This window comes from Amphibalanus amphitrite, unplaced genomic scaffold (assembly GCF_019059575.1).
Source record: "Amphibalanus amphitrite isolate SeventyFive unplaced genomic scaffold, NRLGWU_Aamphi_draft 000053F_arrow, whole genome shotgun sequence".
NCBI classification, from domain to species: Eukaryota; Metazoa; Arthropoda; class Thecostraca; order Balanomorpha; family Balanidae; genus Amphibalanus; species Amphibalanus amphitrite.
Genome location: NW_024881549.1, coordinates 1,420,928 through 1,435,667, shown reverse-complemented (window position 1 = coordinate 1,435,667; position 14,740 = coordinate 1,420,928). Strand labels below are relative to the sequence as shown.

Genomic DNA, 14,740 nt, shown 5'->3' with positions numbered 1-14,740 from the left:
GGGTGGATTTTTGTCTTCCCTGAGTGCCCGTATTTCATTGTTTTTACGTGCGCTGGTGTGTGGCGTCCCTGTGTGGCGGCCCTATGACTGAGTGTCCTGTTGGTCGCTCTATAGCCGGCTGCGGCCCGGAGGAGTTCCGCTGCGGGGACGGCCTGTGCATCCCCTTCCTGCGCGCCTGTGACGGGCTCCGCGACTGCCGGGATGGCTCCGACGAGGAGCCCAGCCGCTGTCCGGACCCGGGTAAGACGCCGCCTCAACTACCGACTTCAGGGAACGCTGGAACACCACTCAGCTCCTGGATCAGAAAGTAGGGGCTGTCAAGCCGTCTGTCTGTTCCTGGGCGGCTGGGTGGGCACTGGACCTGGGGCTGCGCGGAATACTCTGGTGTTGTCCGACCGTCTGGACGGTGTAACTGTGGTGCTGTTTGGGCGTGTCTGGGGCTGTCTGGGCCGCTGTTGTCCGGGCACTGTCTGGCGGGGCGCTGCGGGCCGCTGTCCGGGGCGCTGAGGGCCGCTGTCCGGTGCTGACGCGGGCCCGTGCGCTGTACAGATCCGATGCCGACCCTCTGTGAGGCCGACGACTTCCGCTGTACGGACGGCAGCTGTGTGCCCGGAACACGTCGCTGCGACTCGACGGTCGACTGTCCGGACGGCTCCGACGAACAGGGCTGCAGTAGGTGTCACACGGGGTGTAACTCTGCAGGTGTAACTCAGTTATAACTTATAACACATTGTTATAACACAGGTAGTAGATGTAATACGGGGGGGGGGGGGGGGCTTCAGTAGGTACAATATGGGTCGGATACAGTAGCAGGATTCCTCTCAGTTGTTATACGGGGCTGCAGTGGGTGTAATACGCGGGTCGGTTTGTAGGTAAGTGACTCCCGCCACCAGCCACGTTCCGCCGACGCTTACTGCTCGTGTTGCACCGTCAAACAAGACAACTGTCACTTATCCCCACCCTGATATTCCGAGGGGTTATTTGTATTTGGCTTGTGGCTTACACCGTGTGGATTGTGCAATTGCATTGTGTCTGGGCTCTGCTACACCGGCTGACGGTGGTACTGTGCGGCTGCCACTGGCGGTGCGCCCGGCTCTCTCTGTCTGACTCTGTGCGGTCCGGCCGTGCGTCCAGTGCCGTCGTGCGGAGAGGACTTCACGTGCGTCTCGTCGGGCCAGTGTTTAGCGGCGCGGCGCGTCTGTAACGGCTTTCCCGACTGTTCGGACAGCAGTGACGAGGCCAACTGCAGTACGTATACCGGGGAGAGCGGTGGTGCCGGGCCAAATCATACAGACCTCCGCAGACAGGTGGAGGAAGTTATGGGACTCTGTCAGACAGAGGGCCCTGCGGGTGATTTTATCCTCAGTATTTTCCGACCACTGGGCTATTTTTATCGGTAGCTCGTTTAAACATACCTACTTTTAAAACACTGTCGACCAGTATTTAAGTATTGCCACCTGGATTGGCTTTCATCACTTCTTTTGTTATATTTTTAATTCAACAACTCATTTTATGAACTCTCTAATTCATTTCCTCTCAACTGGGATGTTTTAACAGGCGAACGCTAGACTCCTTATTAGACTTTAACGTTAGGGCCTCTTTCCTTATGCCTATGCTGCTATGGCTCGCCCATATTCGAGGGCAGTTCAGTATATGTCTGTTCATGTCAGGGTGGGAAGCGGGGTAGTCGTTATATGTATGTCTCGAGCTGCAGCGGGAATGTCTCTATGTGTCCGGGGCGGGGTGCGGTGTCTGTATCCGTGCCAGCCTGTGTCCGTCCCCGTGAGTGAGTCCGCTGAGCGCCCTGCCCCGACAGCGCGGCCCGGCTGTGAGCCGGGGGACGTGACCTGCTCGGACGGCGCCTGTGTCTCCGCCTCGGCGCGCTGCGATGGAGTCAGCGACTGCGTGGACGGCGCCGACGAGATCGGCTGCGGTACGGACCCCACAGAGCGGAGACACACTGTTCAGTGTCGCACACATGTGCATACGAGCACCTACGGTATCCTACGCACACACGGCCAGATGCACTCACTGATGTACTCGAAGCACACCACGCACTCAATGATGCTTTTGCATATGTAGTGCATATGCACACATTGCTTTTTAGTTTTTTCAGGAATGTGCTTGGGATGGTGTTGCTTGTTGGGAAATGTTGCTTTGAAGCTGTGGTGTTTTCCTCGTTCAAGAGCTATCATTGAACCATGGCGTGTTGAGTTAAAGGTTTCAAAAGTTTCCTCTTTTTTAACCTGCAAAGAGTATCTCTTATTCGTTTGCCGGTCATTTTCTTTTAAATTGGGAGGCCAGAACCTTTCCTATATATGTATAGTTTATACTTTCTTTCAAATTTCATCAATAACCGTGAAGTAAAGAGTTCACAGCGGTCGTGTAGCGTTTTGTGGATGGGGAATGCCTTGTAATAACACGAAGCAAGTTCTCAAAATGTTTCGAAGAGCCGTGTACTCGCGGTAACCGTGTGGGTCTCGGTGTTGCAGCGTGCCGTCCGGACCAGTTCCGCTGCAGGGACGGCTCCTGTATCGCCGGAAGTCGGCGCTGTGATGGCGCCGTCGACTGCGCCCAGGGAGATGACGAGCTCGAGTGTGGCCGTGAGTAGCGCAACTCACCGACTGCGGATCGGCACCGCTCCAACTTCGCTCCAACTAAACTCCAACCCAGCTCCAACTCCTCTCCAACTCCGCTCCAGCATCGCTCCAACTCCGCTCCAGCATCACTCCAACTGCGCTCCCATTGACCGCGGACGAAATCTGCTCCCACTCCGCCATCGCCTACGGCTGACGAAACTCACTGTTACCTCTCTCCAACCCAATGTTATATGCTTGTTGCTTTGCGGCTGAATAGGGTGATAAATACCGAGACGCCTGCCTGCTCTGCTGATGCTCCCCCCCCCCCCCCCCCCTGTGTACTGGTGACTGGTCATGACCTTTGATCTGCCCCCGTGTGTCTTGACGCCGCTGACCGTACGCTTCTCTCCACGCAGCTGTCCCGTGCCGAGCTGACGAGCACCGCTGTGGGGACGGCACCTGTCTGTCCAGCTCGCGCCGCTGTGACCGCGTGGTGGACTGCGCCGACAGCTCCGACGAACAGGGATGCCGTGAGTGGGGCGGCACCACCTTATGGATGCCACTACTGGTGCAGGAGGACGCGCTTGCTGGGAATAATTGCCACCCCCTAAAGTAACCATGGGAAAACAATTGCACCAGAGGCGATGGGCAAGTTTCTGATGTAATTTCCTCGAAAATTGCACTGATTAATTAAAGAAACTTAAAAAATTCACCACTCCATTGGTGCGTTGCATTCGTAATTATCCTTGCTGCCAACTGTATATGATTTGGTAGTCGCTCCGTGCCGTGCCCAGGCAGTGTGACCCCGTAATTATACTCCACGGTCTCCCGTTGACCTCTGACCCCCCCCCCCCTCCCCGTCCTCCCTCCGCACAGCGTGCACGGATGCCGAGTTCCGCTGTGGGGACGGCACCTGTATCGCCAGGTCACGGGTGTGTGACCAGCAGTACGACTGCCGCGACTACACCGACGAAATTAACTGCGTTCGTGAGTATGACGAGCCTCGTCTCCGGCCATTATTGATAGTGACTGTACAGGGTGTCCCATAAGTTCGTTCTCACATTATGTTTGCATGTGAAACAGAGTACATTGCGTTTTGGTATATTTATGACCCCTCAATGTGCTCCCCATTTAATAGGCAAACACATGAATGCATGCTGCGGCATGCCAACCGGCATGTTTGGCTGCATAGCAGGCTTAAAGTTAACCCAGACTGACTTGACATGCGCCGTGAGCTCCTCGAGGCTGGAACAGCGCTACGCTTCGACGAGCCTCAACTTCAGCATAACCAACAAATTTTTTGAAATTTTGATCCGATGAGGTGCCTGGCATGTGATCTTGCCACAAACGCCTGTCACAGTCTCCTTGCACCGCTTTTAAGCTTTGCTTGACCTGTGCACTGATGCACTGTCTTGCCTGAAGATGGGCCTACGACCTCCCGGATGCCATTTTCTCCTCTATAAATGTGTTCATACTCGCGGTTCGAGTTCAGCTTGAGGGCTGAAATTCCTCCTAGATGTTCTTGGAAAACCATTCTGCTTCCCAAAACTGTTTCTGGGTTGCCACTTGTAACTTGATCAACTCCAGAACGCCTATAACCCCACAACACAGTGACCCTGGCCTTTTGCATAGGAACATAACGGGACGAAATGAAGGCCTCCTCCTTCGCCCTTATGGGGTTGTTTTCGGGTTTGGACGGGTGTTTCATCTCGAACGTGGACTAGTTAGTCCAGATGACCTGGTTGATGTCATCAGCCCTCTAGTTTTGTTTAGCCTCAGGCATAACGAAACTCATGTTTGGCCATTTTAAGACGTTTTTGACTGTTTTGTGCCCTCCGGTAAGCAAAGCTTAAGTCACCTTGAGTTATATACCCCGAAAGAACACTCTTAGACAGCTGGTAATCCATCCTGAAAAGTCTGTTTACCAACTTTCTAACCCTTTGACCTTTTTGATGGCCACTTTGGCGCCACACAGTTTTGGCCACTTGGCTCATTCCAGAGGGCTGGCTAGAAAGAGGATAAACTTGCAGTGATTGACTCCCAACAAATCATCGGCGTCACTTGCTGACTGTGCGTCCAGTTAGCGATGGATATTGGCTACAGACTGGTAGGCCTCAATCACCCTCAATCGTCGCGAATGGTCACGTGCTGACTAAATACTGAGACGTACCCGTATCGGAGACCTCTATGTTGCGGCGTTAGCCGTCTCTGTAGGAAGCGGGCTCTCTAGCAAAAACTATTTTGTCTACAGAAATTAGCTACTGTGGAGCATATTTCTACCACCCATGGCAACCATGTAAGCTCAGTTACGAACCAATTTCAGCGTGCCTTTAAGCAAGAAAGCCTAAAAACGTAAAATTTAGGTGAGAACGAACTTATGGGACACCCTGTATTTGTTGGTATGACAGGGCACTTTTTACCGTTTTCATTTGAAAACCTTGAGTGGAGCTGCTAACAAATTTATCGACCCGGTTTATCGTTCACTATAGTGGCCCATGCCTCCTTGGCTATCAGGCCTGTGATATGAGAAATGACCATTTCGGGACCCGTCGACCTACTACACATGTTGTCAGATCTGATCGTGCTGACCGCGTGTGACACACGTGTTCTGACCGCGTGTCTTTTCTGACCGCCAGCTGCATGCCGGGCCGAGGAGCACCAGTGCGGCGACGGCCGCTGTATCCCGGCCTCCCGTAAATGTGACGGCCGGCCCGATTGTGCCGACTTCTCCGACGAGGACCCCACCGTCTGCCGTGAGTGAAACTCAATATCACTTAGCAGAGCAGTGTGCCGGGTCGAACCCACCCCACCGACTGCCGTGAGTGCTAAGTAGGGATCGACCTCCAAGTCCACAGGCTGTTTAGTAAAGGCCGGTGTAATGCGTAGTCCATACACATACTGCCTAAGTAAAAAGAATTACTATCCAAACTGCCTACAAACCAGCTGTGTATGTAAGCGCAGATGAGCATTGTTCCCGGATTGACCGGCGGTATTGGCGGACCGACCAGAACAGAGGTGTCACTGGGCTGACCACTGGACGTGCTACTGAGCTCACGACTTTGTCGTCGCCGACAGAGTGTCGCTCGGACCAGTGGCGGTGCGGATCACAAGAGTGCATCGATTTGGCGGCGCGCTGCGACCAGCGCAGCGACTGCCGCGACGGCTCCGACGAACAGGGGTGCCGTAAGTGAGGGACATATCCCCGCGTGGTACACCCACGGTCACCCCTTCATTCCAACGAATGCGGACAACACTGTCCTAGCCAGGGACCCGTTCCACCAGGCCAACGCGGCGGTCTGAGTCCTGTGTCTGTCTTCCCGACTTCCTCTGCCAATTATGAAAACCGTTACAGTAAAATGTGCCTGTCAAAAGCCGTGTAAAGCATGCGCGGGTGCTCTAGTGTCGTATCTTGTATATTTAGGCACCCTGCGAATGCGTGTTTGTTTTGCTTTGTTTTGGACGCGCTGATAAGGGGAGCGCTGTCCCTGACATGTCACGATGTTGGTCTTTGGTGTATGACCCGTAGGCGGCCTTTGCGTATGGTAGTTGACCTCTGACCCCAAACCCCTGACCACTGGCCACTGACCCGTCTCGTCTGACCGGCAGCGTGCCGCCCCGACCAGTGGCAGTGTCAGAGCGGCCAGTGTGTGGATCTGGCCGACCGCTGTAACCGGCGCTACGAGTGTCGCGACGGATCCGACGAACAAAACTGCCGTGAGTCACCGTCGAAGGCGTTTTACAAGCCAACAGTGGGATATGTGTGGCATCTGCATATTTACCTGAGCGGAAATGGTGCTGCTTAGATGCTATTCGCTGATGCCTATTAGTTTTGTGTCCTTTCGTATCGAATCTTCACGTTTCCTCATTCCAATTCCGGCAAGTCACTTGTAAAAGGAGGGACACTAAAGACCCTTCGTCTCCATATTTCAAGAGTTATATTTGTCATAACTTTGGATAATGACCTTGATAGGATGACCTGGTCGCCTTAGTTAGTGGGATGTACATTTGGGTGAGGAGCAGGTCCAATCTGCTGGTCCCGCTAAGCCTACACCGGGCTTTGATTGCCCACTAAATCATCATTTGCTGGCCCAACATAATGTTTTTTGTTAAACCCAGACCCATTGTTTTTCCTGATTCATAAGCGCAGCGCTCTTTAGCCCGAGCTCCTGTATTTGCTTTGCGCCTTAGTATACCGAACTATCCATGCGGAAACATTTGCCCGCCGGCAGCACCGCCAGAGAGTGGTATGACGCTCTGTGACATTGGTGTGCTGTTTGATGGATGACGTCTAACCACCGCGCATGCCGTCCACAGCGCCGCCAGAGCTGGTGTGACGCTCTGTGACATTGGTGAATGGTGTGTTGTGTGATAACGTCTAATCGCCGCCCCTCCCTTCCACAGCGCCGCCGGAGCTGGTGTAGCGCTCTGTGACATTGGTGTGTTGTGTGATGTCTGACCGCCGCCCCTCCCTTCCACAGCGCCGCCGGAGCTGGTGTAACGGTCTGTGGAGTCGGTGTGTTGTGTAATGGCGTCTAACCGCCGCCACTCCCGTCCACAGCGCCGCCAGAGCTGGTGTGCTCCCCCGGTGAGTTCCGCTGCGCCGACGGCCGCCGCTGTTTGCCCGACTACCTGAAGTGTAACGGCCGCGCCGACTGTGCCGATGGAAGCGACGAGACCGACTGTGGTGAGTGACTTGACAACCCGACTGTGCGGACGGTAGTGACGGGACTTGCTCTGGTGGGTGACCGACTCTTTGCCTATGCCATCGAGAGGGCCGAATGAGGGCACTGTACGCGTGAGAGTACCTGCCTCACGGGTTCTCTGTGTAGGAAGCTGGATAGTCAACTAGGAGTGCATGTTTGTGTCAGGTGTAGTGTTCCCGGTACTGTCAGGAGTTGGCGACGAAGGCGGGTGCCGTGTTAAGAGTACCGAGTGTCCCAGTGATGTATCAGGACTTCAGGAGTGTCTGTAGCTGTGCAGTGTGCATGATCGCCTTGATAGTGTTGTTGTTTCAGGAGTACTCCGATGCTTATCAGGAGTGTCTCCGGCAATGTGTTCAGCGCACACAGTGTTGTGCTACTATGAGTGTCCTGCGCTCCCGGTACTGGTCTCACCTGGCCGTCGCGCTGCCTGTAGGATAGACTGTGCCGCACTACAGCGGTGTACGGCGGCACAGTATATCACCAGCGCCGAACGCCGGCCGACTCTCGAGCCTGTCTACCATCCGCCGGAGCACTGGTCTGTCTGTGAGCCGAGGCGGCGTGATTTTGGCGAGGGTTGACCGCCGCGGTCTATTGCAGGAGCGCGATGCGGCCCGGATGAGTTTGCGTGTGCCGACGGCAGTCGCTGCATCCCCTCCTCACGGGTCTGCAACGGCTACCCAGAGTGCGCCGACTCCAGTGATGAGCGAGACTGCGGTGGGTAGCGGCCCGCGGAGGGTATATTATGACCCAAAGTATTTTGATGAATTATAAAAGTATAATCAGTATTTTTACTGTGACATCTGCTGGCCATTTACAATCGTACTTATCTGGCATAAATATTTGATAACGTATATTTATCGACTGGTGCTAGTTTCCGTCTGACCTGTGCCGGAACACTGATCGGACCTGTGCTGACCCCTATGCCGCGGTGACCTGACCTGCTGCCTACCGCCAGGTGTGCGGCCGACTCGCCCTACCGTGCCCCCGAGGCCGCTGGGGGCCATTCAGCTGGCGACCTACCCCAGCCAACAGACCACGCGAGAGAGTAAGTTTGCAGATTATCTCACCCTTCCAGCCTGCGCGTATGCCTCCGGGTTGTACGTGGTCCCAGAGAAGGCCTTATAAACTACTATGTTAGAGCATGCTCGTCGAAATTATCGTCGTGCACCGAAAAGTCACAATTTTTGTCTCCTGTTGCATAAACGCCTAGGCCACTAGACGGCTAGATCGACCTGTCCCCACATTTGTTCTAATTAACCGACAAACACAAGGTGCGTCCGGCGGTGACAACATGACTGACATTGTGGAACCGTTTAAATTTGTCCGCGCCCGACTCACCGCCGGGGACTCGGAATGGTACTACAGCGTCGCAGCGCTAGATGGCACCACAGCTCTCTGATGGTGCGCGGACCTCTGTGGCCAGCCTGGCTTGGTTTCATTCAGCGCACTCAATGCGTGCATCAGGGAATGCGAAATCAGCTTTTAACCCTATTAGTGGCAGGCCGGGGGTTGTTTTCATCCACCCCTCAGGTTTTTCGGGAATATCTCCGAAACCGCTAAAGCTACGATGCTGAAATTTTCTGACTTTTCCTAAAACTAAATTGGGCACATTCCCTGAAAATTTCAAGTTCATAACTTTACCAGGGGCGGCTCCAGAGCACTGGGAATTGGGGGGTCCTATTCGTGAAGCGAGTCATTTGGGCGAAGATCACGATGCTGATGTATTATTATAACTGTATGCACCAGTTTTACGAACAGTGAATGAAAGGTATCATGTGATAACATATACAAAGTTATTGTGCATCCTCTTTTGACACGTTTTTGCTATAATAGGCGGATCCAGGCGTCCAAAAAGGGGGGTTATGTTTTACCTCCCAACATAGGTGCCCTGACACCGCCTATGGATGACCAATACAATTGTAGTCGTTCTCTCATAAGAAAATTGTAACATAACAAGACCATTGCCACCCTTTTGAGAAACAGTACCAACAAAAACCTTATTTACTATACTTTTTGTGTACCCCCAATCTCAATGATCTGTATCCGCCTATGATTTTTGAAAATGCATATTTTTAGGATCCATGTGAATTCCTGGTTCATGATCGGCAAAAGTTGCGTTAAGATTGGTTCAGAAACCTGGCCGTGATAAACAGTCTAAAATGTATCTGCAATTTGCCCGTTTTTACCCCCGTCTACCCCCCCCCCCCCTATTGACATTTTTTATTTTTTTTTTTTTTAGAAATGTAGATCACGTTGAGCGAAATCGAATGCCGTTTGAATTTTGAAAATCGGCCCGTTAGATCTCGAGATATCAGGGGGGGGGTCGTAAACAGCCCCCCCTGCCACTAATAGGGGTAGCCAGGAGCCTGCCACTAATAGGGTTAAGGAATGCTGAAACTCTTGGCCACAAATGAATGGTCACATGGGATGTACGACATCAGATGGTGCGATAACCATGCCCATAAAGCTCGTATAAGCAAGATGGTGCAACACATCTGTTTAACCACGAAAAGCGAGATTCATAGCGCACCTAGATCTCACTAATGGCACGAACAGTTCCAAAGCGGTTCCCACTCATGTTCCCGTTCTATCCGCCGCGATGTGGGCCTCTGCGCTTGCCAATACAAAGGCTCCCGGTCGGCGCTGGGCGTCTCTCTCGCTCGGGGCGGTCCGCCCTCTCTCGCTCGGGGCGGCCGGCGGCGCTCGGCGGGGGCCGTATCGCCGGCGCTGCGAGCGCGGCCCACTGCTCTGGTGACCAGCTGTGTCCTCACCGCTGCACTACCGCCGGCGTCTGGACCGCTGCGGCCTGCGGCTGTCATCAGAAGGACCGTCCCGGTGTCAAATGTCCCCCTCCCCACTCCCCCGCTCTGCTGACTACTGCGGGAGTTGACACTGACAAAATGATACTCCACTGCTCCTCCCGTCACGGAGAAAAGACTGGCTCGACTCAGAGGTTGGCAGCGGTGACACTAGGGTGTCGAACGAGGCTGTTAGGGGTAATGACCCTTCTAATGACGCTTTAATCAGTGCACAGTCAGTGTCGGACTGTGTGACGCTTCGATGTTCTCTATAACATTGTTTGCAAATTTATGAAATAGTGTTTTTTATGTGTATCGGGCCATGAACACTCCATGTAGGACGTGGGCTGATACGAATCCGTATTTTGGCATTGTGATGCAAAACAAATGATACAAATTAAGAACGAGTTAGCATGTCATTTTTAGCAAGGTACTCTTTGAACATTTTCCTCTCCTTTTATTGTCTGTTGTTCCCGTGCAAGAACAAAAAAGAAAAGAACAAATTTAACAATTCTTTCTTCTTTTGCTGAATCAGTGTGCTGTTTTCATGTCTAGCGGTTGCCGCCGGTAAGTCCGTCATCAGCTTATTTGTTGATTGTATGCACATTTGGCGCAGCATCGCCTGTAAACGTATGACGCGCAATCTATCTTCAAAAAGAATTAAAAAAACTTGTCACAGCGCTGCTGGATCCGCTGACATCCAAAACCATTCAGTAGGTGCCCTTTTGCGACCCTGTGTCTCGGTGGAGCCCTTCTGCCGTGCTCCGTATACCGGCGGAGCGCTAACGGCCCGCCGCTGCTGCAGGGAACGAGGTGGTGTTCCAGTGCCGAGATGAGGGGCCGCGCCGACTGCCGGTGCGATGGACCCGGGGAGCCGGCCGACCGCTGCCCCCGCGCGCTCTCCAGAGGCAGGGCCGCCTCACCATTCCCGATGTGCAGGTGAGTGGAAGTAGAGCTATGTTAGAGATGATATGTGTAAGGCGCTTATGCGCAAGAATATGGCGGTAGAAAATGTAAAGGTTCGGGCACCTGGCAGCCGATATGGGCTGAAGCGTCCTCGGTCCTCGGTCCTTCTATAAAAAAAACTCCAGCAACACCACACAAAGTGTAGCGGTTTTCTATCCGCCAGATACGTTATCTGTCCGGTTGTTGCTCAGCTTACGGCGCTGTCCGTCGTCCAGCCCTGTGCAATGTGCAGTGTCCACACCTTTGTACAAATGGTGCATAATATATCCCCGCGGCCGCTGACACCCGCTCGTCCTGAGGTGTCAGACGGCGGCACATACCAGTGTGAGGCCGCGGGGTGCCGCTGAGTCCTGTGCGTAGCTAACGACTACAGATATCTGCCACCACTGACACCCGTCTGTCCCCAGGTGTCTGACGGCGGCACGTATCAGTGTGAGGCTGAGGGAGTGCCGCTGAGCACTCCAGGAGCCTCGGTCACTGTCGCACTTCAGGTGGAGCCCTGTGAGTACCAACCGCTGCGCCTGCCACCGTACAGTGCCTGCTGACAAACGCCGCGTTCCTATCTAATACAGGAGACAGGTTGTGGTCCCCATAAAACAGTGTACTAGCGCTTGTTGGTGCAGAATGTGTTTCAGAAGGCAAAATCGATTATGTGCGTCTCAAAATGACGTAATGTGGCACCTGACGTCTCTTGTTTTGTACGTCGGGCGGCTGCTGTAGCTGTAGAGTGTAGGTATACAGTCTGGTAGGAATGTATGACCGTGAGTGTGTGGAGAGGGCGGGGTGTGACCGGGTTTTGCAGACGCCGCCTCCGGACGCGACGACCCCCGTGGCCCACGCTGCAGTGATGACCAGCCTGTTTGGTCACCAAACAGTGCCGCGCTGAGCACCGAGCATGCAGCGGCCGCCGGCGTTTCCGCTGAATGATCTCAGTGTTTGCGCCGCTGGCGGCTGCTCTGCGGGCGCCGCCCCGCTGCCTGCGCCCGGTCCCCCGGCCGTCGCCGCCGGCGTTTTTGTGCCGGCTGTTTACTCGGCCGCTGAGGAGCGCGTGTCGCTCCAGACGGGTCCTTTTCCGTTTCACAATCGTCTCTGTTTATGTGAGAGCCGTCGGCGGGCGGCCGCCGGCGGTGGCCACCGGTCAGGGTGCGCGCTGGAGCGGCACCGCGGACTCAGGAATGGGGGCAGGACAGTGCGGCCGTGTGCTGTCGTCCAGAGGGGGGGGGGGGCTGCAGACCGGCCACCGGGAGCCGGACGCGACCGAGCCGCCGGCAGAGCGGCCATTGAAGTTTATTTCGAAAGTTTGACGCTTATCCGAGATTGAAACTCAATGCACTGCAGTTTGTTGACCTCGAGAAATATTTTGAGAATTTTTTTTTCTGTTCGTGCCTTTGCGATGACATGTTCGTTATTTTTAGCTTTCGTAACTTGTGTAATGGCAAAATATGTTTCTTGTTGACCGATTCAAGTTTCGAGGATCTGCTGTGACGCGAAAATTAACGACTTGTGTCGACCCAGACCTGTGTGATATTTGCGCTATTTTTCCTTCCTCGTTTTTGTACGAATTATTCACGGCTTTTCAACATACGCTCCCACACCGAAAGTACTATGATGCTTTGGATGGTGTGCTTGTTTTGTTTTGTTTTTGTTTTTCTTCTGATCTCCTTGCCACCCCTATGAACAGTGGGCGAAGATATTGGTTTGTTTTGCTACTTGACATTTATTCGTCATGCCATGCCATGCCGTACCTACTTAGTTTCATACTATTTTTCCGTTCGTGTACTCGTTCCGTTTTTGAGGTGCTTTTGTTCTGAGCTTCCACTCGAGCTTCCGTTCCTTTTTGGTTCGTTCCTTTATGAGGCTCTTTTCGGGTTTGAGTTTGAGTTCCGTTTCGGTGTGTTCCGTCGGTGCAGGTCGGAATGGGGTAGCGGCCCGCCCTCGGGCAGTGTCGGCTCTCCGCTCCGCTGACAGCAGGTGTGAGTGGCTGTCTCCGTGGCAGGGCCCGTTGGCCAGGCCTGCTCCTCCACCCCTTCCCTCGCTGTACCGGTTTGTGTCTCTTTCCAAGCTGCTCGGAGTCGGTGGGCCAGATTCCTGCGGCGTCAGAGAGCGATTCCCGGAGTCCTGGAGCGCCAGAGAGCGTTCCAGTCGCTCTCCCAGCTGGCGCCCTGGAGGTCGCGGAACCTCCGGGTGCTGGACCAGGTCCGGGAGGGCAAGGTGTCCTCCTACCGGCCCAAAATCAGCGGCCTTATCTCTGTGCGCTACAACGGTGGAGAGTTCCTGGTGGTTCACAACCACACCAGGAGTGCAGGTAAACGGGTCAGGTCAAACACAATACAGAGATAGTACAGGTGACCGGGTCAGGTCAAACATCCACACAGGGAGTGCAGGTGACCGGGGTCAGGTAAAACACAGGGACAAAATGTGTGTGTTTAAAAACAAACACAGGGATACACAGGGTAAAAGGTGGCTGAGAACAAACACAGGGATGAAAGGTGACTGAGGTCGGATTAGCACTCATACCTACAGATAAATTAAGGGCGATCGGAGTCAGGTCACACAGCTACACAGAGAGTTTCTGCAAATGACCAACGTTAGGTCGGTTGCTCACCAATGAGTGTATGGACTGTGGGTCAGGGTAGACACCCACACAGAGGACATAAGGGGGTTAGGCTAGAGGTCAGGCCAGACAACCATGCAGTGGGTAGTGGGCACAGATGACCTGGGTCGGATCAGACACGGCGACAATAAGGGTGATCGAAATTAGTTCAGCCACCCTCACAAATGATATAGGTAAGTGATAAAAAACCGCAAACCCACGCAAATAGAATAGTTATACGAGTGTCAAGTCAGACATGGCGTTGACCCGGCCTCTACCCTGCACCACTGATATATTGGCCAGACCCGGTCGGCACGTGGGGTCGTTTACCGGGGTTACATGAGCAAGTAAATGCGTATCAGGAACGGATTTTCCTATTCGCTCACCATTGTAGTCCGTTTGTAATGCGTATTAACTCTGCTCATGTAACCCCGAGGTTTGTCGGTGTTTCCTGGGCCGTGCTCAACCAGGCTATCTATTGCAGACGTTTTTTGCTTTTTGCAGTGCGATACTGACTCGCTTCTTTGTGTCACATTTCATTGTCTATTCTTCATCTTACATTGTTCGGTGTTTGACCCTTTGGTGTTACTTATGTCTCCTTTTTTCGAGCGCTAACCGTTTGTGTGTTTTATCTCTACCGCTGCACCTTCGCTGTGGACACTGAACTGGTGAGTCTCGTGTCTCCCCGAGACGCTTTCCGCAAAACGGTCATCCACTCCGCTCACATTATGGCGTGTTTATTTTCATCTGTGCTGCACGTACGGTGTCTGTCAGAGGTGCTGTGTCTGTGCGGTCTGGGCGCTGTCCGGCGCTGTGCCGGAGGGTGTACGGCGGGCCGCCGCAGGGGACCGCGCCGCCGCCGCCCTCAGAGCTGGCGTGGCCGGCGAGTGCCGCGCACCATGGTCCCCTGCCGCTGGCTGCTGCCGCTGGCACTCATCGCCGTCGGCACGGCACTGGCGCAGCTCGGTGAGTACTGGGCGAGACGAATTCGGCGGGCGAGATTCTCCGACGGAAGAGAGTAGAGACTCTCCGCCTGGAAAGACTTCGGTGGGTGAGACTCGACTCCGATTCTTCGATGGTCACGACGCCGTCTGCGGTCAT

The 14,740-nt window shown here is 53.9% G+C and overlaps 1 protein-coding gene across 1 annotated transcript in view; it reads left to right on the top strand.

Moving 5' to 3' along the window:
* The window catches only part of LOC122378006 (basement membrane-specific heparan sulfate proteoglycan core protein-like), an 80,365-nt gene that overhangs the window by 29,435 nt on the left and 36,190 nt on the right, over positions 1–14,740 (top strand). The window contains exons 10-24 of the mRNA XM_043358714.1: positions 115–240; positions 550–672; positions 1,135–1,248; positions 1,817–1,933; positions 2,493–2,603; positions 2,996–3,109; positions 3,456–3,566; positions 5,216–5,332; positions 5,655–5,762; positions 6,186–6,293; positions 7,138–7,263; positions 7,880–7,996; positions 8,238–8,327; positions 10,886–11,019; positions 11,454–11,547. Coding sequence (XP_043214649.1) covers positions 115–240; positions 550–672; positions 1,135–1,248; positions 1,817–1,933; positions 2,493–2,603; positions 2,996–3,109; positions 3,456–3,566; positions 5,216–5,332; positions 5,655–5,762; positions 6,186–6,293; positions 7,138–7,263; positions 7,880–7,996; positions 8,238–8,327; positions 10,886–11,019; positions 11,454–11,547 — 1,710 coding nt within the window. The remainder of the gene's footprint in view (positions 1–114; positions 241–549; positions 673–1,134; positions 1,249–1,816; positions 1,934–2,492; positions 2,604–2,995; positions 3,110–3,455; positions 3,567–5,215; positions 5,333–5,654; positions 5,763–6,185; positions 6,294–7,137; positions 7,264–7,879; positions 7,997–8,237; positions 8,328–10,885; positions 11,020–11,453; positions 11,548–14,740) is intronic.